Here is a 26,432-nt window from a genome sequence, read left to right as displayed (position 1 = left end):
TGAAATGGGCCACACACTGCTTGATTAAGTCTGTAACTACGAAGAGTGTAAAGTTGGTTCGAACACCCATCGCGAAGAGCCGAGCTTTTTTATTTTTATCGAGCCAGACTTTTTATTTCGGGCTCGAGATTTGAAGTAGACCTTTGCAAATGGGCTTGCTTCCATTTTCTTGTAGGAGGCCCAATAATGACTCGGAATTTTGAGAATTTCGGAAACTCTTATCTTTCTTTTGAAATTAATTTTAATTTCTATTGTATCCCCTGCTCCATGAAACTTTGTCGTTGGACTTGAAAATTGATGGACACATATTTTGTAAATCCATTAATTGTTCTGTCCCATATCAACTTTTGAGAAGTCTTGAATCTTTGTCCCAGAAGCCTTCAAAATGCTGCCACTTTCACTTGAGATTTTATCAAAGAATGCACCACGTTCGTGTGGTGCATATGAATAACTAGCAATAATATTATTAATGCTTGTATGATTATTTTTTGGCTTAGGAATTATGTTTTCCTTTTGTGAAGGCTGTGAGTGCGTGAGAGAACTTGAAACGGTGGCTTCTCAAGAATAATCATGGCTCAAGCTTTGTTAGAACAAAATTTGTCGTTTCAAACTCATCATCTTGCACGTGCTTGACTTGTTGGTTTAATTGAAACTCCACAACTTTGCAAAACTTTATTTGCTCCTAATTCCCAACAGCTTATATTAGGAAATGTTTAAAGCCCGTAATATTAGTACAACTTGACCGCTCCGTTATGGCCTTCAATTTCCTTGTTGTGACTTGAATATTCAGCTTCATTTTTTTTGTCCATTCTTTGTGAGGACAGAGAGCAACTAATAGACTTTTTGAGGTCATTCGTGAACGGCCTTATTAGAGTATCTGGGTCATCAAATAGCAGTAGCAATGACCCTATGTCATGGGACTCTTTAGCATTAAATGCGGCTGTTCATGAACAACCATTGCTCAATGCAATGAGCAACACCATTTTATAAAACGAGGCCATTCATGAACAATCGTTTTGTTTCAATGTGTTAAGCATTAGAGCATTTGAGAGCAGCAACGTCATTTTGACGGGCTTTGGAAGACTCTAATATAGGGGTCATCATGGGTCCTACGTACCCTAAATTTTAGGGCTTAGGGTCAGGTCGGGCTAGGCCTAGTCAAAGTCAAAAAAATTTAGGGCCGGGTAGGGTCAGGCCGGGGCTTAAATATGCTAACCCTTACCAGCCCGAAAATCCCGAGCCACTAGGGCCGGCCTTCCGAATAGGACCAAATAGGGCCGAAATGGGCCTAAAAGGGCCTTAATTTGTTTAACAAAAAGAAATATTTTATTTTTATTTTTTATCTCAAAATGTGGCTCAATGGTTATATAGGTAATACAAGACTCATTCTTTTTTGTTGATCATATTTAATATAAATATATATATTGGAATTAACTTATAAGTTATAACATTTATAAATATTAGTTAAGATGGTTATATTCAATTAACTATCTCTCTAAATCTCCCAAAATGTTAAAGGAAAAGCACATTATGTGCCTTCGTCAAAGCGACTGACGGAGAGGGAATCAATGAATTAGTGATTACCATCAATAAGCACAATTACGGATCAATTAGCGTTTAATGTCATCATTGTAATTGTTCTTTCCATTGTAATTCTCTCCCTATATTAAGGGGCTATGAAATGAAATGAGTAAACCAATTCCAATTGTCATTTTACTTTAACACGTTATCAGCACGCTCAGAGCAAATAAGCCAAAAGAAAAAAAAAACCCCAAAACCCTAGAGAAATTTTTTTTTTTCTCTTTTTCTGCCGCCACCAAGAAAAAAATTTCCCTAGACCGGCCTCATCTCTGTCTCTCCGGCCAAGCACCACAGTGCCTAGCCCAGTACACGGGCCTCCAGCGCCGCCCCGATCTGCAACCCGACCTCACAACCCGCCTACGTAGCCCAAGCCACCTGCAACAACGGGCCCGTGTGTGAGATCCCAGCAGCGGCGCGGCCAGCCTCTCATCCCCGCCGACCTGCGCAGCCCTCCCCATCAGCGTCTGCTCAACCGCCTTCAGCAGCAACCCAGCACCCTTGCAGCAGCAGCCTAATCCACCTGCACCGACGTTGCAACCCAGCCCCCGCGCCCTGCGCCCTTGCAACAGACCGGGCTCGAGCCCCGCCGCCAGCCTTCACCAGCCTCTTGCCCAGCGCATCGCTGCCTCCACACCAGAAAACCAGAAGAAAGAAGAGGAGGCGGAGGAGGAAGAGAGAAAAATAGAGGAAGAAGAAAAAATAAGAAAGAGAAGGGCCAAAGTATACACCCAGCTCAAATAAAAAATAAATAAAAAAAAGCAGGCCCTGCAGGCCTAGAAACGAAAAAAAAATAAATAAATAAAAGAAAAGAAAAAAGAGAAGGCCCAAAGAAAAGACCAGGTCCCGGAAAAAAAAAAAAAGATCAAAGCCCACTGCTGAAAAGGGAGAGGAAGCGGCATAGTTTCATAAGCCCAAAAACATCGCTACGCACGCCTGCATCAACACGCGCGTGCGCTAGGATTGTTTTATTTTTTTCGAAACCAAGTATGTTCTCTTTAATTTATTTAATTTCATACTATGGTAGATTCTCATTATTTATTTTCTTGAGCATGCTTTGTCATTTATGTTTTATATGATTATCTTTAAGCCTGATTTATATATTTTTAGTATTTAGTAAAATTTCAAGCATATTCTGTGAATTTCATTTACGCTTTATAATTATGCGTACACATGCATTTTCATTATGTTATTGCTTATATTTTTTTTTTAGCATGCCATATATATTTTGTGATTTATGCAATTTTTAGCATGTTTTATTTTATTTACGCTTATATAATTTTCCTATGCATGCCTTTATTTGCTATGATTTATTATTAAATATGCTAATATGCTATGGCTATTTTTAGAATGCAATATACAAAAATTGCGTTTTGACATGATAATGAAAATTCATGCGCATTATACACACACACTTACTGTGATAAAGTAATTTCACATAGCATCGAAAAAATATGTGACCATTACGAATCTTGGTCTTGAAATCTAATTCATATGTTTGGAAAATAATCCACGTGAATGTCTTTATGACTGCGTAATTTATTTCTTCTCTCTTGTTTATGTAGATGGCTGATCCAACTCGACCTGAATTTGACATTTTGGACTCAGACGGACTTGAGTACCACCGTTGGGTTTCCGATGTAGAAACTGCCTTTATGGCAAGAGACTACACTGCCACCATTACCGATCCCAAAGACAATGGACCGTTTGACAAGGTGAAAGCAAATGCCTTAATGTTTATGAGGCGACATATTGATCCTAGCCTCCGCTGGGAATACCTTCAGTTGAAGACACCCAAAGATCTGTGGGATGCCCTTAAGGGACATTTTGGGAACATTCATGACACATTGCTCCCAGAACTGACCGTTCAGTGGAATGAAATCCGCTTGCTTGACTATAAAAGGGTAAATGACTTCAACAAGGATATGTTGCGCCTAAAAGCACGTCTAAATTTCTGTGGAAAGGAACTCACAGAAGATGATATGATCCAGAAGACTCTTTCCACTTTTCCTACTTCAGCAATTATACTAGCGAACCAGTATAGGCTGGAGTATGATAACAAAAGAATCACAACCTTCAACAAGCTGATCAACCTATTGCAAGTGGCTGAGAGGCATAATGAGGTTCTTTTGAACAACAATGTCAGGCCTGTTGGGACAAAGAAAATACATGAGGCTAATTATGGCAAAGTGAAAGGTGGAAAGAACCCCAATGCAAAGGGGGTTGGACGTGCTGATCCCTACCCACGTGGCAACAATGCACCACGTGGCAAGGGACATGGGGGTCGTGATATGGGCCGTGGAGGCCCTCCCAATGTATGGCGCAGAGATGGTGGTGCTGGCCCTAGTGGTCATGGAAACAAGGTGCAAAGTGCACCGATGAACCCTTCAGTCAAACAGAATAGAGTTGGCAATGAACCATGCTATAGGTGTGGAGTCATTGGGCATTGGTACAAGAACTGTCAAGCAAGCAACAGAGTAGCAACCAATTACAAGAGGTATAGGGAGTCTAAAGAACAAGAGACTCACTATATGGAAGAAGGAGGCCATGACCCAGACGTCAACCTCACAATTGCAGACTTTAATGGCAACAAGGAACTTGCTCAGTCAACCGATGCCCCAAATTTTGACTGATCTGCATTATTTATTTTATTTTCCAAAGATAGATGTGAAAGCATAATGCCTCATTTTTAATTAGACTATTACTTGGTCTTAAAGTTTATTTTCAATAATGGTTTGATGAATTAGATTTCTGAACATGACCTTGATTTGATTATCGTTGGCTTATAAATAAATTTGGAATTTTATTCTCAAGCACTGAATTTATTCAAATTTATTTACTACACATACTTACATGGTTCAAAATTGCAATATAAAGATGTAAAGCAATACATCTAAAGAAAAAATTATTATTAGAATGAAAAGATTATCATTCTACTAAAATAGAAATACTCTAAAGAATCTGAGATATATTTAAAGTCAAAGACGCTCTGTATGCACCAAGAGCTAATCGAACCTTGTTAAAGCTTCAAAGATATTCGTGCCAACGGTTATCATGTAAAAACATACTGTGAGAATGGAACTGAATACATTCATATTACCTCTAATAAATGTGGAAGGAAACGCATTTTAGAGAAACTTATGAGTCAATCTAGTGGACTGTACCTCACTACGATTCGGATCATTGAATCCTATGCTGTCACCAACAATGAAATGTGGGACACTAACTCATATAGGCTTTGGCATGACCGCCTAGGGCACCCTGGTCATGACATGATGATCCGTATTTTAAAGAACTCATAAGGACATCCCTTCTTTCGAGTGAAAAATAAAATGGGACAAAAATCTGTCACACTGCAAGGTGTCGGTTCTAGTATTGCTCAAATGCAGTCATTGCCTTCTGAAGTACCAGAAGCAATACCTCCCTCCCATTATGCCTCATTGACTATCTCAAAGGCACATCACTCGTTTTGCAAAGCCTGCTCTTTAGCAAAAACAGGATCGAGACCTCCCTATGCTAAAGATATAACATAAAACATTCCATTCTTACAAAGGATACAAGGACATATCTGTGGACCTATCCATCCAGAATGCGGACCATTCAAGTACTTTATGGTTCTGGTGGATGCTTCGACACACTGGTCACATGTCGCTTTATTGTCCACAAGAAATTCTGCAAAACTCCTAGCACAGATTATACGTTTAAGGGCTCACCACCCTGATCACCCTATCAAGTCTATATGGCTTGATAACGCTGGAGAGTTTACATCAAAAGCATTTGATGAATATTGCATGCCTATTGGGATCGATGTAGAGCATCCTGTACCCCATGTGCATACACAAAACGGTCTCGCAGAAGCCACCATCAAAAGGCTACAGATGGTGGCTAGGGCATTGGTTATGCGCACCAACCTGCCTATATCTGCCTGGGGTTATGCAATATTGCACGCAGCTTTACTTACTCATTTCAAACTCATTGCTAGCCAACCATTTTCTGCGTACCAGTTGGTAACTGGATATGAGCCTGACATTTCATACTTACGCATATTTGGTTACGCAGTATATGTGCCTATTGCGCCTCCACAGCGCACCAAAATGGGTCCTTAGAGACGATTAAGTATTTATGTTGGATACGAATCCCCAACAATTATCCGCTATTTGGAAACCCTTGACAGGCGATCTCTTTACCGCTAGATTTGCGGATTGTCACTTTGATGAGACAGTCTTCCCGTCGTTAGGGGGAGATACGAAAAAGGATTTTCCAAGGGAACGACAGGAATTGTCGTGATTTGTCCCCACTCTGTCTCATTTTGATCCCCGCACTTCACAAAGTGAAAGTGAAGTGAAAAGAATAATCAATCTTCAGAACGTAGCAGATTCGATGCCTGATGCGTTTACTGATATCACAAAAATGACGAGATCACATATACCAGCTGCAAATGTGCCTGCAAGGTTAGAAGTCCCCAACAAGGGGCACGGTGCCACAGATAGAGGCTCTGCAACCGCACTTAGTGGAGGTATGGTTGAGGCCGTGGCTCCCCAAGGAAGAGGGGGAGGCCACTTGGTTCGATTGACACTCACCCAAGGAAGAAGAGGGTGAGTAAGGCACAAACCAATCATCAATGTATAGAATCCTTCTCATGAGATTGTCTCTGATTATAGTTATGTCCATGAATCAATACTAGAGGACGCTCCGATGTTAAAAATGATTCCAGAGAACAAAGAAATCTCAGAGGATTATGAGAGTGTGTATGAGTTGATAGAAAGATCTTCCATACACATTGATGATATATACTGTTGCTCAAGGAATCATAGAGCACGATGATATCGAATCACGCTCTGTTGCAAAATGTCAACAAAGAGCCGATTGGTCTAAATGGAAAGAAGCAATCCAGACAGAATTAGATTCTCTGACAAAGAGACAGGTATTTGGTCCGGTAGTCTAACCCCACCAAGTGTAAAGCCTGTAGGACATAAATGGACCTTTGTCAGAAAGCGTAATGAGAAGAATGAAGTCCTAAGGTACAAGGCTGGCCTTGTGGCGCAAGGTTTCTCACAACGCCCTGGAATTGACTACGAGGAGACATTCTCTCCCAAAATGGACGTTATAACGTTCCGCTACTTAGTTAGGTTAGTAGTTTCCAAAAGACTGGAAATGCAGCTCATAGATCTGGTTACTGCATATCTCTATGGGGATCTAGATTCAAAGATATATATATATATATATATATATATGAAAGTGCCTGATGGCTTTACATTACCCAAGTTAAGTGATTCTAAACCACGGAGTGCGTTTGCAATTAGGTTGAAACGCTCACTTTACGGATTAAAACAATCCGGGCGGATGTGGTATACCCGTCTAAGTGACTACTTGATTGGGAAGGGATATAAGAACGATGAATTATGCCCCTGCGTATTCATAAAGAAAACAAGTTCCGGATTTGCAATTGTAGCAGCATATGTCGATGATATGAACATAATAGGTACTCTTGATGAAATAAGAGAAACCGCGGGCTACTTGAAATCCGAATTTGAGATGAAGGATCTTGAGATGAAATAAGAGAAAACTTGATTCTGTCTAGGCCTTGAACTAGAACACCGAGTTTGTGGAATACTAATCCACCAGTCTGCATATGTCCAAAAGTCAGGCAATTTAACATGGACAAAGCGCATCCTGCTAGCACTCCCATGATCGGTCGAAGTTTGGATGCAAGGAAAGATCCATTTCGTCCAAAGGAAGATGAAGAAGAGGTGTTGGGAGCTGAAATTCCCTATCTAAGTGCAATAGGCGCATTATTGTACTTAGCCCAATATACTCGACTAGACATTACATTCTCAGTGAACTTGTTAGCTAGATTTAGCTCAGCGCCAACGCAGCGTCACTGGAATGGTATCAAGAACATTTTCCGATACCTAAAAGAAACCATTGACTTGAGACTGTTCTTTCCCTACAGAGAGACAAGAGGGACCGCAGATGGAACTGCAATCCCTAAAGGAAATGTTGATGGTGAAAGCGCCACTCACTACACTGAAACGCCAAATAACGTTTTGGTTGGTTTTGCTGATGCTGGGTACCTCTCTGACCCACATAAAGATCGTTCCCAAACTGGTTATGTATCTACCATTGGGAACACGGCGATATCTTGGAGATCAACCAAGCAAACTCTTGTGGCTACCTCCTCGAACCACTTAGAGATCATTGCTCTACATGAGGCAGTTCGTGAGTGTGTATGGTTAAGAGCTATCATCACACATATTCGAGGGACTAGTGGTTTGAGTTCTACCACTGAAGAGCCTACTTGCATTTATGAAGATAATGCAGTTTGCATCGAACAGATGAAGCTAGGATATATCAAGGGTGATAATACAAGACACATGCATATCGCCAAAGTTTTTCTACAATCAGCAACAATAGGCCCTCCTCAAGGTTCAAAAGAATCAAATAAGGTCTGAGGAGAATGTGGCAGGTTTGTTCACCAAATCATTGCCCAAGGCCATATTTGAGAAACATGTGAAAAGCATAGGAATGCGAAAACTTTCTAAGCTCCCCTGATTAATGTAAGTATCAGGGAGAGGTGTAGACATCAGGGGGAGTCTAACACACACATGTCATACTCAAATGTAGAAGGTGCGTTGTGCTCTTTTCCTTCGACCAAGGTGTATTTTTTGTCCCACAAGGTTTTTATTGTTACTTGGCAAGGTTTTTAGTGAGGCAACAACTCATGCACCATTTAGTCTTTGACTTGGCACAAGGGGGAGTGTTAAAGGAAAAGCACATTATGTGCCTTCGTCAAAGCGACTGACGGAGAGGAAATCAAGGAATCAGTGATTACCATCAATAAGCACAATTACGGATCAATTAGCGTTTAATGTCATCATTGTAATTGTTCTTTCCATTGTAATTCTCTCCCTATATAAAGGGGCTATGAAATGAAATGAGTAGACCAATTCCAATTGTCATTTTACTTTAACACAAAATTAATTGTTGTTTAACAAAGGAAACAAAAATTAAAGAAAATAAAGCTTAGGAAATCAATTACAAAAATGAGATAAGTTGTATGTTATAGACTAAAGAGAAACATATTTTAAAAATAGAAAAAATAGAAAATTATTAGGGTTTAATTGGGCGGGCTTAAAGGGCCGGGCCGGGCCGTAGGGTAGGGCCAGGCTTCATTTGCATGACCCTTACCCTACCCTATTTGAGAAAGGGTAGGGCCGGCCCGCCCTAATGCAAGGGCCGGGTAGCGGGCTTAGGGCCGAAGGGCTAAATGATGAGGCCTACTCTAATAATTGTGGTCGTTCATGAATGGCCTATTAAAGTCTTTGGAGAGCCGGTACAAGACATATAAGGAATAATTGGAGAGGCTTATATCACAGGGAGGCAGATGTATACTTGCAACTTTTCTCTACTACTACCAAAGCTTGGTCCTTCCTTCTCTGTTTCTTCTCTCTCTCTCTCTCTCTCTCTCTCTCTCTCTGTTGCGTATGCTCTCTGTATTTCTTTTTTGTTCTTCTGCTTTGTAGTTCTTTTTTTTGGAAAAAATTCAGTTTACTCCCCTGAATTTTAGGGCTAAAATTAGTTTGGTCTATCTTTCTGAGAATTAATCATGATGGTCCTTATACTCTCAAATGATATCACCCGAGTCTAAAATTTGAATTTGGCTCGAGACATGACGTCATGTGCTGAGTTGGAGCCAACATAGGGGCCCATTTTTCATACTTCAAACTCCCTAAGAAGGGCAAAATGGACATTTCTAATTTAGTCTAATTTCTCCCTCTCTCTCTTTCTCCACTCTTCGTCTCCTTCCTTAAATCCCCAACCCAACCCCTCCTCTTCATCTCCAGCCCTCATTCTGGGACCCGCCGCTCCAAGACCTCCTCCGACGCGCCTCAAAGGCCTCATCAAGACCTCAGATCTGGTACCTCATTCTTTTTCTTCCTCGAGCTTCTCCTTAGCTCCATCTGAATCAACACTCTCACATTCAATCTCATAACAAGTTCCAAACTCATACTTAGTCTCATCCACCTCCAATTTCAACCATTTCCAGGGCCGGCCCTAAGGGCTGCCGCCTGAGGCAGCCGTCTCAAGCCACCGGTCTCTGGGGGCCTCCGAGATTTTAATCCTATATATATGTTATCAAGGGAATATATATTGTTTTTGCGCTGATGAATGCTAAGTATCATCTTGTCCCAGCGGAAACCTATTATTTTGACCAGCTCACAACAGAGGTTCGAGCTTTGGCTCTGACTTTTTGCCCTCTTCTTCTTTTCAATGAATTAAGTCAATATTTTCTCCTTTTCCTTTACCTTTGAGTTCTGACACCTCGCAGCCCGGCCAGTTTTCCATTCCTTCTCCATATAAATTATTTTTGTTTTTCAAAACTTTATGTATGAATAAAAATTTAATACTTTTGTTGTATTTATTTTAATCAAAACAAATTTTTTTTTTCAATTGAGTTCAAAACACATGATCATTTGACGAAAAATATATTTGTATTTATCTATCTATTTGAGGGGCCACATTTTAATTATTCGCCTCAGGTCGTTAGAATCTCAGGACGGCTATCCCTCAGATTCCCAGACCCTCCCATCCCAACAAACCCCAAATTCCTCTCTCACCTTCCTCAAAACCCTCGACTCCACCGACATCAACTTCTTCGGCTCGACGACGCATTCCTACCCAATCGTCGGGTCCACCTCCTTTTCGTCCTCCTCCACTCGACAGATGCCATCGGCCCTCACCAACTTCGCCTTCAGCGTCACCGCGCACGGAGGGTTTTTCCGGTCGGAGAATCGGAGCTGGGACTGTTCGGTGCGACGAGAGCTCGGCTTTGGAGCCATCGAATAAGAGATTCTCCTGACAGTGGATTTCGAGGTGGAACGACGCCAGCAAGGTGGTGACTTGGCCGTAGGAGGAGTTAAAGGATAATTAAGGTGACCAGTTTTCTGATCGGAGATCGCCGGAGGAGAGGATGAAATGGTCAAGGAGTAGGGGTTTCTATATGAAAGAGAGAGTTCAAATTTTTTTTTTTATGAATTTAGCTTTAAAAGTTATTTTGGGAATTTACTCTTCTTAAGGGGGTCAATGGCTGAAAAGTGGGCCCCCATGTCAGCTCCAACTCAGCACATGACTTCATGTTTCAAGTCAAATTCAAATTTTGGACTCAGGTGATGTCATTTGAGAGTATAGGGACCATCGTGATTAATTCTCAGAAAGAGAGACCAAACTGATTTTAGCCCTAAAGTTCAAGAGACTAAACTGAATTTAATCCTTTTTTTTTTTTCCTCATCCCCTGCCTTTTCGTTGTAAGCCTTCTTTTATAAGCTTAATGATTAACTAGCTTGTTATGAGGATTGGTATAATTCAAATTTGAATCAATCCTTATCACTATGCGGATGATTCTCTCATTTAAAAATAAGATGACCAACGACCATCCTATTGCTTTATGTGAAGCTTGGGGTGACTTCTTTGTTTCAACAAACAACGTCAAATCTGACAACTTTGACCCATTTTTGAATGTGCAAGAGGTGGATATTATCCAAAACATACAACCTCAATAGAGTCCAGAATGATCATTTTTTTTTTTTGTATCTTGAGCTGACAGCAATTTGAATTTTTGAATGGCCTAAGCCACCGAATTGGTTGAGAGTGTCCCAAAGGCTATATGCCTCTATAGATTTCGTTCCATTTGACCTCTTCTCGCTAAAAGTGTTGTGCTTTAATCTATCAAAGCACTCAACAAAATTATAAGAATAAGGACCCCATTTGAAAATGAGACCTGTAAATTTTCGGTCTTAACGACGGAGTTCGATGAAATCTCTTATAGCTTATCTGTCTATGTGACAAAGGGGTGAGGTCAAAATAGTCTAAAAAATAAATAGAAATTTAAAAAAAATTAATTGGGTATTTGGGAACAACTTATAAGAGGTATTAGGGGTAAGTGGGAAAAAAAATAAGTGAGTGATGTAAGTGAGAAAAAAATCTCTAAAATTAGTGAAAAGGGACAAAACCCAAAACAAATAAAACAAAAAACAAATGAGAGTGAAATTCACACTCCCAATTTTACAATCCACACCCTTTTTTTTTTTTTTTTTTTTTTTTGAGAGGGAAACGATAATCAATATATTAAATGCAAACTAAGGAGGAGTACAATGCGACGATGTAAAACATCGAATTGAAAGAAAAAACTAAACAAGATGCATAGACGCATCAATAATGAAATGTAACAAGAACCAGACCAAATGCCGAGAGGCATATTGCACTGCGAGGTCATTTGAGCAGTGTAGATTGTAACCGTAACCAGAACCGACAACCAAATCGCGGGAGATCCGTCAACCGGAAAAAGAAGGGCGGAACCTACATGCCAGAATCGTCGACCCAAGTCGGCCGCCTCTCCCATAAGAATGCTCGAATAGTTTTGCGATTAGGGCAAAACTCTAGCAAAGCAAAACTATTCGCTTCACCCAAAATTTGTGCTGATAACTTGTTTATCGAACTTTCACTAAAGAAAAAACTTACAATGCTAAAAAACGAAAGATGGAATGTGAATCGTAAAATAGAGAAGGTGAATTCACAAGAGAATCTCTTCGCGAGCAAACAGAAATGAGAATCAATATTAATCTAGACTCTAGAGTGGACTTCTCATATACACACGTGGTAGTTCGGCGCCACTTTCCTCCAAAAGTCTTGCTTACGACACGTCACCAAACGCAACGGTGAAAATCAAACTCTACGGTTTTGGGCGTCAGTGTCACACCAGTGGTGGCAGAGCTCGGCCATTACAGCAGCACCTCACAATTCCAAAACCCCCTCCCAAATAACAACACAACACTTTGGATTATCCAAACCCCCCAAATTAGGGCTTCCACCTCCAATCCCTAACTTCCTGGGTCCAGAATTCAGATTTGGGAATGAGAGAAACAAAAAGGCAACAACTTTGAATCCCTGCTCTTCCTTCAATTCGAGACAAAGGGTATGCTTTACTTGACGTGAATTTTACTTTACAGCAATGGAAGCCTACCTAATTTTGTAGGGTGTTAGTTTGGTTTTCTCTGGATTGAGTTGTATTGGGGATTTTGGTGAAGAAGATGGCCTCTGCTCAGGGCCTTGCTTCTTTGACCCAGACGTGTTTTGCAGTTAAACGGTACCGTTTTAGCGGTTCAAAGGGGTTTTCAGCAAATTCTTGTGCTAGGGTTTGTTCTGTAATCTGCAAACAGCAGAATACCAACTTTGTGGTTGCGAAATCGAGTAAAGTTCGTGACTTTAGGATTTTTAAATCGGTTCAGTTGGACCAGTTTGTGACTAGTGACGATGAGGATGAGATGGGTGAGAGTTTCTTTGAGGCAATTGAGGAGTTAGAGAGGATGAGAAGGGAGCCGTCTGATGTTCTTGAGGAAATGAATGACCGGTTATCGGCGAGAGAGCTACAGCTTGTGTTGGTGTATTTTTCGCAGGAGGGTAGGGACTCGTGGTGTGCACTTGAGGTGTTTGAGTGGCTCCGGAAGGAGAACCGGGTCGATAAGGAGACCATGGAGCTTATGGTTTCGATAATGTGTGGTTGGTTGAAGAGGTTGATTGAGGAGGGGAATGATGTCGCTGATGTGATTGACCTTCTGGTGGATGTGGATTGTGTTGGTTTGAAGCCGAGTTTTAGCATGATGGAGAAGGTGATTTCGTTGTATTGGGAGATGGGGGAGAAGGAGAATGCGGTTTTGTTTGTGAAAGAAGTGTTGAAACGCGGGATTGTGTATTCTGAGGAGGATGATCGAGATGGACATAAAGGAGGACCAACTGGGTATCTTGCTTGGAAGATGATGGTGAGTGTTTTGTTTACTGTTTCTCATATAATGCTGTTCCGTTGTTAGTAGTATTGTTCTTCACTTGTGAATTTAGATGCTGCTGAGTTTACCTTGTGCACGTCTTTTATTATGTTAAGTTTAGGTTGAGCTTGTTTCGGATGTGATGCTGAATTATTAGGATAAATCTGAGTGCTTGTCTTGTTCCTGGATTATACAGATCAAAGGTTTGATACTTATGTCCAGTAGACTGTCAAGTGTTATACAGTTCAAAACATAAATAATTAGTAGAAAGGAAGTCGTTGGCATTAGTGTGGTTTGCAAAGTTTGTCAATTGCTTCACAATTCCTTAGCACATTTACAATTTTCTCTTGTAGTGCCAATTTGTTATTAACTTATACAGTTCAAATGGTTAATGTTTAGACTGTCCATTTGCTATACGCCGCTGGTTGATTTCAACGGCCCGTAATTATTATATGAATTGATAATGAATGCTGTTAGTTGGTATACTACTAAAACACATATCAGTAGAGAGAAAGTTGTTCGCTTTAGTTTACTTTATGATGTTTATCGAGTCTTTTAACATTACTTAGCACAGTTAGCATTGAGTTTCGTATTCTGTTTTTCATGTTAATCTATTTAACACATGTGGTACAGTCTATATAGTTGTCAAAGGTATGTCAATGAACCAATTAAATATGCTTCTGCAGGTTGACGGTAACTATAGGGATTCAGTGAAGTTTGTAATTCAACTAAGAGAATCTGGGTTGAAGCCAGAGGTTTACAGCTACCTCATTGCAATGACAGCTGTGGTTAAAGAACTAAATGAGCTTGGGAAAGCTTTACGCAAGTTGAAAGCTCTTACAAGGGCTGGGCTAGTGGCTGAGTTTGATTCAGAAGATGTTGGGCTAATTGAGAAGTATCAGTCGGATCTTCTAGCTGATGGATTACAATTGTCTAATTGGGTGATTCAAGAGGGAAGTTCTTCACTCTGTGGGGTGGTTCATGAGAGGCTTCTGGCTATGTATATCTGTTCTGGACGTGGACTTGAGGCCGAAAGACAGTTGTGGGAAATGAAGCTTGTGGGTAAAGAGCCTGATGGGGACCTTTATGACATTGTTTTAGCCATCTGTGCTTCCCGCAAGGAAACCAGTGCCATTGCAAGGTTGCTTACTAGGACAGAGGTTAGCAGCTCTTTATGTAAGAAGAAAAGCCTCTCATGGCTGTTAAGAGGTTACATTAAAGGAGGACATTTTGATGATGCTGCAGAAACAGTAATTAAAATGCTTGATTTGGGTTTGTTCCCGGAGTATTTGGATAGAGCAGCTGTGTTGCATGGACTACGGAAAAGGATTCAACAGTCTGGTACTGTAGATACTTACCTCAAACTTTGCAAGCGCCTTTCAGATGCCAATTTGATTGAATCCTGTCTCGTATATCTGTATATAAAGAAACATAAGCTTTGGATCATAAAGACGGTCTAGAGAATTGGCAAGAAGTTAACAGATTTGGTGAATATTGAAGTATAGTCTTGTGGGTCAATATTTATAGCACAAGCACCTATAGTCGTGGTGCTTTTTACATGTTGATTTTGTATAGTTATGGGAGGCTTCAAGCTTTGACCTGGTCAAAACCTAGAGGCTGATAAACTGCGATGTCTAAAAGTCGTTCTTGAGTATATATTGTTCTTGGGGATCTTTCACTTGTGTATATGGTGGCTGCTGTAAACGTAATAATGAAGCTTCAACACTGTGTAATTAAGTAGACTTCGTATATATGCTACAGGTATGTTTGCAGCGGGCACTTCGACTTATTTTGCTTTTACATTTTCATCTTTCTCATGAATCTGTGTCCCTGACTTACAGTTTTATCATGAAATTGCATTGTCAATAATGTGCATTGTCAGATTTTCATCTTAGGATTGATGATTCCCTGTAAGAAGGAAGAAAAACTCTGTGGTATTAATGTTCCTTTTATTGCACACATCGTCGGTATGTCTATAATAGCATAAAATCTGTGTCAGTGTGTTTGTATGTGCTTCTATGCATGACTGAACAGATCATTGCTATCCTGGAGCCAGAGTTATGACTAAGACCATTTAACCTCCACTAACAACAACTAGTATTATTTTAGTTCGTCTGATTTCAACAATTCAAGTCGTGTTTTATTTTAATGAAAGATTCCAACTTTATTATGTTTTTCTGTATTCAATCAAATGTTGGACTCGGAGAGGATATTTCTTTTAGAAAAATAGAATGGTTGGTTTGCTTCCTTATTGGGCTGGCCTCTTTATCTTATTTAGATTAGAAAATGCACGACTTTTTCAATAGCAATACATCTCCTGGATTGAGTTATTGGTGCTGGTACTGCTTTATTTCCTATTCTTTCTCTAATCGTTGTCTTTACAGTCACCCACTTTAATCGTTTCTTATTTAAAAAAAAGAATTATCAGGAATCTCATTGGGTGGGTGCCATCTAATCCATCTTCACGTGTAAATTATGTGATTGTCTTATGACTTAATAATTTTAAGGACTCTGTAATGCAGCTGATAGGGGAGCAGTGTAGCTGGATAGCTTATGTATGTGTGGTGTGTAATCTAAAGATGTCTAATGCTATCTCTATCTTCTTTGAACCACATATGTTTTCACGTTAATCTGAAATCATTTAGTTCTATAGCCATCATGTTTGACCTTATTGCATTGATTCTGAGACAGCATGACCCAGTATATTGTGGAGCATGGACCAGTAACAAGTCTGAGAACCAAAATGGACTCGGGAAGGTTTTGTTTCTGGGACATGCCGTCATCTCACAAAGAGGTTCTGTGGATGAAAAGAAGAGTAGGAATGAGTGTTGCTTTTGAGTTAGAAGTTAGAACTTTGCTTCTCACTGTTGTCCAAGCCATGGCAACCGTTGGTGTGCATAAAATATGTTGGTAAATATTAAGGACGGTCCTCGATTCAAGAAAAGCGGTTCATCAATTCGAGAGTCGAGGACTGTTCTTAATATTTGCCTCAGAAATTTATGTATAGCTGTTTCACAACAGAACTACCTATGATATGGGCAAGAGTCCTTGCTTCCATAGATACACAGATTTGTATTGCCAAAGCAAGTTGTTTTGGTTGGTTTAGCAGACAATATATAGCAGCAGTCTGGTGATTTACACGTTGGTGCAAATTTGCTTGCTGTCAAGAACCGATGAGAAACAAAGCTGCTTCAGAATCCTCACATGGATTGTGTTGTAGGCACGTGGTCATAATTTCTTGGCTCTTTGCTATGATACATTTTTGTGACCTGATTGAGATAAATTATTCCCACCATTGCTGTTTCTGTTCTGCTGCTTTGTTATATATTCTATGCAAAGCTTCCAAGTTGCAGTGATGTCACAGACATTACATTATAGAGATGCTCACCAAACTTCTCAATAGTTTATGTCAGACAATATTTTAGGTTTGCAGAAGAAAGACCACCATAGAGGCATAAGCTTGGTATAAATTAAGATAGGCAGAGAAGGTATACTCAAATCTATTGTCTTCCTAACCCATTTGGTAATTTGGGTCTCCGAGTCCCTTGCTAAATATAGTTCATTACCGAACTCCTTATTTGATTCGTTCTTACATATTTTGATTCTTAAGAACTAATTTATAGGACTATCTTTGATTTAAACATTTAACCGCAATATCTAATTCATAATCTAATTCGCTTAATTTATAATCTAATTCGATATACATAGTAACATAGACATATTTTAGTGAGGAGTAGCCGGATTTTTATCATAAAATTAGAACTTTCTTAAATGTAAGTAGGTACCCAATTACTCTCAACTGGTCGGAAAAAGAAAGTTGCCTAAGAATCCTTTTTGGTGTAAGATGGGACACATTAACGTTTGAAGTTACTTTTGTTTACAAGCGCACTCTATGATGCTATATACCTTTGCTTAACTAGCAATTTCTCCTGAATCCACATCTTGTAGTCGCATAATTAATTAATTAATTAGCAGTTAAGCTGAAGATAAGCTAAATTGAAATTAACCAGTTGACCAACTCTCTTGGATTGCCCCATTTTTCATTTTGAAAACCACGTGGCAGAGTTGGAGTGGGTGATAATGGTCCGGGCACTGAACTAACTCCAAGAAAAACTTGTCTGAGCTAGCCACCTAAACGACTAAACCTTTCAGAGTTTCCGGTTCACCAAAACCCCTTTTGACATCCAACACAGAGTGACAAAGCTTAGCAATTTTCTTATGTTCTATATCCCATGAAAGAAAAGAGCAAACCCAAAACCAGTGACCATTTTCTTTCAGCTTTCTTCTTGACAGACAAAGACCACCTTGGTATGTGAAACTTTCAAGCTGTACCACCTCTCTTTCAAAACCCAACATTTTAAGTGTTCTGGGTTTGTGAGAGTTTCGAGCTTTACCACCTCCTCACTTTCAAAACCCAACATTTTTAGTGTTCTGGGCTTGTGAAAGTTTCAAGCTTTAGAGTCGTATTATCTGTTAGTGTATATATGCAGAAGATATATTGTCATTTAGATATGCGTGCTCTTAAGTTTCTAGAACGATTCACAAGCACCCAAGTCCATGCTTTGAATCCAGTAGAAACCTCAACTGGTAAAACCCATGGTGGTGTTTCAAGAGCTAAGCTCAACAGTCAACTACTCAAGCCTTTTGGGTCAAACTCAAAGCTCAAATCTTTCAACTCTTCAGTGTCAGTCACTGAAGCTCTTCTTCTTCCTCATGGACTCCCTAATACAGACCTCATTGAACCCTCCATAGAGCCCCACCTCAAACCCATTGACTTTGTTGAGATCTTAGCTGACCTCTATCGGCGGTTAGAGAGTTGTGAATCTCAGTCTGATAGATCATTGTTGTTTGTGGAACAGTACTCTCTCTTGCGCAGCCTTGGCGACCCCAAATTGCTTCGGAGGTGCTTACGAGCTGCTAGACAGAATGCTGTTGATGTCAACACCAAGGTTGTGCTTTCAGCTTGGTTGAGGTTTGAGAGGAGAGAAGATGAGCTTTCAGGTATGTCAGCTATGGATTGTGGAGGACAAGTTCTTGAGTGTCCTAAGATTGCTTTGGAATATGGGTTTGATCCAAATTTAATTTCTACCCATTGCCATTGTGATCAAGATCAAACTAAAGCAATTGATGTGCCTAGTTTCAATGAGAATGAGTGTGTGGGTTTAGAGCAGGAGGAAAGTAATGTTACATTTTGTATTGACAATGAAGAAATCAATTGTCTTAGGGGTAAGATTGCGATGCTATCTAGTCCACTTAAGGCTATGTTGTATGGCAGTTTTAAAGAGTCGAGAAAGGGTAGAATAGATTTTTCAGAAAATGGGATATCTGTTAAGGGAATGAGAGCTGTGGAAGTGTATAGTAGGACTAGGAGGTTGGCTTTGTTTGGTCCTGATGTTGTTGCGGAGCTACTTTGTTTTGCAAATAGGTTCTGTTGTGAGGAGATGATGTCTGCCTGTGACGCTTATCTAGCTTCGATGGTTGATAACATTGATGATGCGCTGGTTCTTATTGAATATGGTTTGGAGGAGATGGCATATCTTCTTGTTGCTGCTTGCTTGCAGGTATTGTTAAGAGAGTTCCCGAATTCCTTGTACAATCCGAAGGTGATGAAGTTTCTTTGTAGCTCCAAGACTAGGGAGAGATTGGCTATGGCCGGGCATGGTTCTTTCTTATTGTATTACTTTCTAAGCCATGTGGCTATGGAGGAAAGTATGGTATCAACTACCACTGTGATGTTGTTGGAGAGGTTGGAAGAATGTGCAACCCAGAAGTGGCAGAAAACACTAGCATTGCATCAACTGGGTTGTGTTTTGCTTGAAAGAAGAGAGTTTAAGGATGCACAATATCGTTTCCTGGCTGCAGTTGAGGCGGGTCATGTCTATTCAGTGGCCGGTGTTGCAAGGACCAAGTACAAGCAGGGGCAACAGTATTCAGCCTATACACTGATGAGCTCTATTATCTCTGAGTATAAGCCAGCAGGGTGGATGTACCAGGAACGCTCCCTCTACAATATTGGGAAGGAAAAGATTTCAGATTTGAGCACTGCAACTGAACTAGATCCCGTTCTTTCATTTCCATATAAATATAGAGCTATTGCAAAGATGGAGGAGAAGCAAATTAGTGGAGCCATTATTGAGATTGACAAAACTATTAGGTTTAAGCTCTCACCTGACTGCCTTGAATTACGGGCTTGGTTCTTCCTCACTCTTGCAGATTATGAAAGTGCTCTGAGAGATATTCGTGTTTTATTAACTTTAGAACCGAATTATATGATGTTTCATGGGAAGACTAGGGGGGATTACTTGGTTGAGGTTCTTAGCCATCGGGTTAAGCAAATGACCGAGGCTGATTGCTGGATGCATCTATATGATCAATGGTCTTCTGTTGATGACATTGGTTCTTTGGCTATCATACATCAGATGCTAAGGAACGACCCTGGAAAGAGCCTCCTACTGTTTCGGCAATCTTTACTTCTTTTACGGTATGTTTTTCCCATCATAGCTACAGATATCTGTGCTATCCAACTGCAATGTTTGTGATGTGTATTTTCCGACATCTTGCTTCTGTAATATTACATCACATAATCATGATATCTGGATTCTTTGGGAACCTAATTTGACTGAAATATGCTTTATTGGTGGAATTTACAATTGTTCTTAGTTCTTACCATATCATATCAAATCAAATCAGCCCCACTTTTTTGTCACTTCTACCAAACTGCATGTCGGTATAATGAATTGTTACATACTGTGCCATTAATCAGGTGAAATGTGCTGCTGGTATTTTGAATTAAACCTTTTCAATAATATGTGTATTTCAGGTTGAACTGTCAGAAGGCTGCAATGCGCAGTTTGCGGTTGGCTAGAAATAATTCTAGCTCTGACCATGAGAGGCTAGTCTATGAAGGATGGATTTTATATGACACAGGAAATCGTGAACAAGCTCTCTCAAAAGCTGAAAAGTCCATTCACACTCGGAGGTCATTTGAAGCTTTTTTCCTCAAAGCATATGTATTGGCAGATACTAGCCTGGACCCTGAATCTTCATCTCATGTTATTCAACTGCTAGAGGAAGCTCTTAAATGCCCATCAGATGGTCTTCGAAAAGGACAGGTGAGAATCATCCATGCTTTTGTCCTTCATCATTGTACCTTGATATACTTGTTTGAAATGTTATTCTGATATTTTTGCAGGCATTAAATAACTTAGGGAGTATATATGTTGATTGTGGTAAGCTTGAGGAGGCAGCAAACAGCTACTTGAGTGCTCTTGACATCAAGCATACAAGAGCTCACCAAGGATTGGCACGCGTTTATCATCTTAAAAATCAACGAAAAGCCGCATATGAGGAGATGACCAAGCTAATAGAAAAGGCACAAAATAATGCATCAGCGTACGAGAAGCGATCAGAGTACTGTGATCCTGAGATGGCTAAGAAAGATCTCGATATGGCAACAAATTTGGATCCATTGAGAACGTATCCATACAGATACAGGGCAGCAGGTAATCTTTCTGACCCTGGACATTATATTTGCCTTGTTGCTGCATCTATTCTCTAGTAAGTAGTTGCAGAACTAAAAACTTGTATCAGAAAACACCCATCTAGCAATCTTGGTGCCAAGAACAAGAAGCATATTTCAATTTGTTTTAGATTAGAGTGCAAATGCACTCCGGTTGACCTGACATAGAATCTAGTAGAGTAATAAAGAAACAAGGAAGGGTTTTATAAAAACCAAGTAGGAGATAAAATACAGAACAAGAGCATGGAATTGGGCCTTAGGTAAAGTTAGTAAGAAAAGGTCTTGTACTAATTTATGCAATACCATGACACCAGTGCTGATGGATGAACAAAAAGAATCGGAAGCTGTAGAAGAGCTTACAAAGGCCATAGCCTTCAAGCCTGACTTGCAAATGCTTCATCTTCGAGCTGCGTTTCATGAGTCAAGTGGAGACCTCAGCTCTGCCCTACAAGATTGTCAAGCAGCTCTCTGCATGGACCCCAACCACACAGATACCCTTGATCTCTATAATAGAGCACGGGACTGAACTAATTTAATTGGTATAAATTGCTTCTCACGAGTTCGGTGTGCGGGAGACTTCATCTTCAGTGATACCACGACTCAATTGTTTGAAAAAAACTTTCCTTGGAATCATGATAGTCCCATCTGCAAACTCACCTGGCAAAAGAGGAAAAGTCGACCAAGGGACTTCTATGTATATAAGGCATTGTGGATAGATCATTGTTGGTTGAACAGCAAGCATTGAGCAGCCTTTTTTTTCTCAAGCAATCTAGCAAAGATGGCTGCGGAAGAAAAAAAATTAAAGCAATTGCTAGGAGCATATATTACAGATTAGAATTCCCTGCTGTAAATTTCTCTTTTTGTTAAATCCTTATACCTTGAGAATTGTTTGATGCGTCTCTTGGTGAGAAAAAGGATCTCTTCCGTTGTACATAGACAAGTTGTGAGGACATCCAAATATCTCAATTATTGCAATATAATTCAGATTTTGTTCAACACATGGAGAAAGCAGTTCTGATACCAAAAGAAAGGAGGGATTTTGTTTCTTTCAGGCAATTTATTTTTGGAGATTTTTTCTTCTTCTTTCTAATCTGTTTTTCTGTTTACCAAAGGCAGCAGACCCAAGACCATATTTGCCAACAGAAATGAAAGTCATGAAACTATAGAAAACTTGTTTAAGTAAAATAGATTCGAGAGAAAATTGTGGAGAGAGATGTGTATTATTATTGAGAATAGGAGCCCTATATATAGGGATTACAAAGTGCTAGTTCTAATGTTACAAGGAATACCAATCCGTGTAGGATTGGGAAATCTAGAACCTTCTCTCCTATTGCTACTCCTAGTTTGATAAGGCACACTAAATCGATATTCCTTCAACACTCCCCCTTGTGCCGCTTCAAACTTAGTGGTGACGCTTCATCCGTTGCCTCGTTAAAAACCTTGCCAGGTAACAAAAACTCTGTGGGATAAAAATAACCCTGGTCGAAGGACAAAAAGAGCACAACACGTCCTTCACTCTTCGAGATCGAACATGTAGACATCATAACTCCCCCTGATGTCGATATCTCCCTCTGATTGCTACAATCGTGGGAGTTCGGATAACTTTCTCAATCCGATGCTCTTCACATGTTTCTCGAAGGTGGATTTAGGTAACGACTTAGTGAATAAGTCCGCTACATTATCCTCTGATCGGATTTGATTCACTTCAATCTTTAGAAGTGATTGTTGTTGCTGATTATAAAAGAACTTAGGCGATATATGCTTGGTGTTGTCGCCTTTGATGAAACCTAACTTCATTTGTTCAATACAAGCTGCATTATCCTCATAAATGCAAGTAGGTTCATCTGTGGTAGACTTCAAACCACAACTTCCTTGAATATGTCGAATCACAGACCTTAGCCATATACATTCACGAACGGCTTCATGTAGAGCAATAATCTCTGCATGATTCGAAGAAGTAGCAACAAGGGTCTGTTTCGTAGACCTCCAAGATATCGCAGTGCTTCCCATGGTAAAGACATAACCAGTTTGGGAGCAACCTTTGTGAGGGTCAGAGAGGTACCCTGCATCAGCAAATCCCATCAAAACATCATTGTCGTTTTGATGGAGGGGAGTAGGGTGGGGCCGGCCACCATGGGCGGCGGCGGCGCTGGCGGTGACAACATGGCCGACGGTCATGTTATGGACGGCGGCTCCATGCCTAATGGGGTCCGATCTCATTCTTCCGTCATTCCTCTTCTCTCTGTAGGGATAAAATAGGCCCATATCAATCGTACCTCTTAGGTATCGAAAGATTGTCTTTACACCAATCCAATGGCGGCGTGTTGGCGCAGAGCTATGTCGAGCTAACAAGTTCACTGCGAATGAGATATCCGGTCTTGTGCATTGAGCTAAGTACAATAATGCGCCTATTGCACTCAAATAGGGCACTTCGGCCTCTAATCGGTCTTTGTCCTCATCCCTTGGACGAAACGGATCTTTTCCGGGCTCAAGACTACGGCCGATCATGGGAGTACTCGCAGGCTTCGCTTTATCTTCATTAAAGCGCCTTAGAATTTTCTGAGTATATGCAGACTGATGGATCAAAATCCCATGACTACAGTGCTCGAGTTCTAAACCGAGACAAAACCGTGTTTTCCCAAGATCTTTCATCTCAAATTCGGATTTCAAATATTTAGCATTTTCCTTCAACTCATCTAGAGTTCCAATTAGGTTCATGTCATCGACATAAACTGCTACGATTGCAAATCCGAAACTTGTTCTCTTAATGAACACGCATGGGCATATTTCATTATTAATATATCCCTTCCCAATCAAGTAGTCACTTAGACGGTTATACCACATCCGTCCGGATTGTTTTAATCCATATAGTGAGCGTTTTAATCTTATTGAAAACGCGCTCCGTGGTTTAGAGCCACTTGATTTGGGTAATTGAAGTCCATCTGGAACCTTCATATATATCTCTGAATCTAGATCCCCATAGAGATATGCCGTAACCACATCCATAAGCTGCATGTCAAGTTTTTCGGAAACTACCAAACTGACAAGGTAGCGGAACGTTATAACGTCCACTATGGGAGAATATGTCTCCTCGTAGTCGATTTCAGGGCGTTGTGAGAAACCTTGTGCCACAAGGCGGGCTTTATATCTAACCACCTCATTTTTCTCATTACGCTTTCTAACAAAGACCCATTTATGGCCAACAGGTTTTACATCTGGGGGTGTCTGCGTTATAGGCCCAAATACCTGTCTCTTTGTTAGTGAATCCAATTCAACCTGGATCGCATTTTTCCATTTAGGCCAATCTGCTCTTCGTTGACATTCTTCAACAGAGCGAGGTTCGATATCATCATATTCTATAATTCCTTTTGCAATATGATATGCAAATGCATCATCAATCGCCATAGAATTTCTATCCATCATCTCATGTACACTAGTGTAATTTATGGAGATCTCTCTATTCTCTGGAGTTGGTTCTGACATTGGAGCGTCCCCCAATGATGTCTCTTGGACATAACCATAATCCGGAATATTCTCATGAGATGGATTATTCACATTGATGATTAATGGATTATTTTGTGCCAAACTCGCTTTCTTTCTTGGGCGAGAATCCATCGAACCTATGGGCCTCCCGCGCTTCCTGGCAGGAGCTGTAGGCCTAGCCACAACGTCACCAAGGGTGGGGACGTTGGCGCCATACTCATGTATTCTTGAGTTGGCGTCATGTCCTCTACTTTTAGGGACATCAATCCTTGCAGGCACGTTTGCAGCAGGTATGTGTGATCTCGTCACTTTAGCGATATCAGAAAACGCATCAGGCATCGATTCTGCTACGTTCTGAAGATCGAGAATTCTCCGCACTTCAATTTCGGACTGTGCGGTTCGGGGATCAAGATGAGACAGAGTGGGGACAGACCACGACAATTCCTGTCGTTCCTGTTGAACATTGATGTTCTTATCTCCCCCTAACGACGGGAAGACTATCTCATCGAAGTGACAATCCGCAAATCTAGCGGTAAAGAGATCGCCTGTCAAGAGTTCTATGTAGCGGATAATCGTTGGAGAATCATATCCAACATAAATGCCTAACCGTCTTTGAGGACCCATTTTGGTGCGCTGTGGCGGCGCAATAGGCACATAGACTGCACACCCAAATATGCTTAAGTATGAGACATTAGGCTCATATCCAGTTACCATCTGGGACGCAGAAAATGGTTGAGTGGCAGTGGGCCTCAGACGGATAAGCACAGTTGCATGCAATATTGCATAGCCCCAAGCAGAAATAGGGAGATTGGTGCGCATTACCAATGCCCGAGCGACCATTTGTAGTCGTTTAATGGCGGCTTCTGCGAGACCATTTTGGGTGTGAACATGATGAACAGGATGTTCAACATCAATCCCAATGGACATGCAATAATCATCAAAAGTCTTTGATGTAAACTCTCCAGCATTGTCTAACCTTATAGACTTAATAGGATGATCAGGGTGGTGAGCCCTTAACTTAATGATTTGTGCTAGGAGTTTAGCGAATGCAGCGTTCCTTGTGGATAATAGCATGACATGTGACCAGCGTGTCGATGCATCAACCAATACCATAAAATATCGAAATGGTCCGCATGATGGTTGAATAGGTCCACAAATATCACCTTGGATTCTTTGCAAGAATGGTATATTGTCTTTGGTGTCCTTTGCATAGGATGGTCTCGATCCTAACTTTGCTAAAGAGCAGGCTTTGCAGAACGAATGATGGGCTTTAGAAACAACCAATGAGAATTTTGGTTGAGCCACGAAGTCACAAAAGACTTGAGAAGTAAAATTTTGGATGGGAAAGAGCATAGGTGGCGTCAATGCCACACTGAGGCCGCAGGGGGACGGCGGCGCCGGCCAAGGATGACCGGTATTGGGGGTGAACGGCGCCGTGAGGCGCAGGTGCTCTTTCGGTGTCCAAAATCCTATTTTTACTTCTTTTCGTTCTGAAAAATGGATGTCCGTGTGAAGTCTTTAATATATGGATCATCATATCACGACCTGGGTGTCCCAAACGGTCATGCCAAAGCCTATATGTGTCAGAATCCCATAAATCATCTCTCATGACATGGTTGGATTCAATTATTCGAATAGTGGTTGCATACAACTCACTAGATCGACACATAAGTTTCTCTAATACGCGGTTATTTCCGTAGTCATTAGAGGTGATGCAAAGGAACTCTTGTCCATTCTCACAATGTGTTTCCACATGAAAACCATTGGCTCTTATATCTTTTAAGTAATAAAGTTCGAAAAAATATGTCCATGACATGAAAAATAAATCGATACTTTATTAATAATAGCCAATGATTACATCAAAGTTTCTTGACCAAAATCTAATCCAGCATAAAAATCAAACCGTAGACAAATCGTAGTCACTCAATCCGTTCGATAATTTCAATTTGGTTGTGACCAGGGAAGGTAAGGCGAGATTTTGGTGGAGCGTTGCTCACTTTTAAAACCGTTCTCTCAGATCAAACCTTGCCTAG

General features: G+C 40.6%; 2 protein-coding genes and 1 pseudogene across 2 annotated transcripts; 2 read left to right on the top strand and 1 right to left on the bottom strand.

Annotated features, from left to right (window-relative positions):
* Nucleotides 1-9,501: 9,501 nt before the first annotated feature.
* LOC133730323 (triphosphate tunnel metalloenzyme 3-like) lies at nt 9,502-10,685 on the bottom strand (annotated as a pseudogene).
* A 1,622-nt stretch (nt 10,686-12,307) lies between these two features.
* LOC133733064 (pentatricopeptide repeat-containing protein At2g30100, chloroplastic) lies at nt 12,308-15,176 on the top strand. Its single transcript, XM_062160674.1, has 2 exons — nt 12,308-13,394; nt 14,084-15,176. The coding sequence occupies exons 1-2, from the start codon at nt 12,666-12,668 to the stop codon at nt 14,855-14,857; spliced, it is 1,503 nt and encodes a 500-aa protein (XP_062016658.1). The 5' UTR covers nt 12,308-12,665; the 3' UTR covers nt 14,858-15,176.
* Nucleotides 15,177-17,521: 2,345 nt separating this feature from the next.
* On the top strand, nt 17,522-21,912 carry LOC133733063 (ethylene-overproduction protein 1-like). Its single transcript, XM_062160673.1, has 4 exons — nt 17,522-19,878; nt 20,218-20,509; nt 20,590-20,899; nt 21,231-21,912. The coding sequence occupies exons 1-4, from the start codon at nt 17,882-17,884 to the stop codon at nt 21,440-21,442; spliced, it is 2,811 nt and encodes a 936-aa protein (XP_062016657.1). The 5' UTR covers nt 17,522-17,881; the 3' UTR covers nt 21,443-21,912.
* Nucleotides 21,913-26,432: the final 4,520 nt, after the last annotated feature.

Source organism: Rosa rugosa, chromosome 2 (assembly GCF_958449725.1).
Source record: "Rosa rugosa chromosome 2, drRosRugo1.1, whole genome shotgun sequence".
Taxonomy (NCBI): Eukaryota; Viridiplantae; Streptophyta; class Magnoliopsida; order Rosales; family Rosaceae; genus Rosa; species Rosa rugosa.
The sequence above is the reverse complement of the archived record's forward strand: the minus strand, read 5'-3'. Positions and strand labels throughout refer to the sequence as shown.

What these genes read in the sequence shown, in the direction of transcription:
- LOC133733063 (XM_062160673.1), top strand. Translation starts at nt 17,882, where the DNA reads ATGCAGAAGATATATTGTCATTTAGATATGCGTGCTCTTAAGTTTCTA. An exon ending in CAATCTTTACTTCTTTTACG is followed by an intron (nt 19,879 to 20,217) that starts GTATGTTTTTCC and finishes TGTGTATTTCAG; the next exon opens with GTTGAACTGTCAGAAGGCTG. An exon ending in ATGGTCTTCGAAAAGGACAG is followed by an intron (nt 20,510 to 20,589) that starts GTGAGAATCATC and finishes ATATTTTTGCAG; the next exon opens with GCATTAAATAACTTAGGGAG.
- LOC133733064 (XM_062160674.1), top strand. Translation starts at nt 12,666, where the DNA reads ATGGCCTCTGCTCAGGGCCTTGCTTCTTTGACCCAGACGTGTTTTGCA. An exon ending in ATCTTGCTTGGAAGATGATG is followed by an intron (nt 13,395 to 14,083) that starts GTGAGTGTTTTG and finishes ATGCTTCTGCAG; the next exon opens with GTTGACGGTAACTATAGGGA.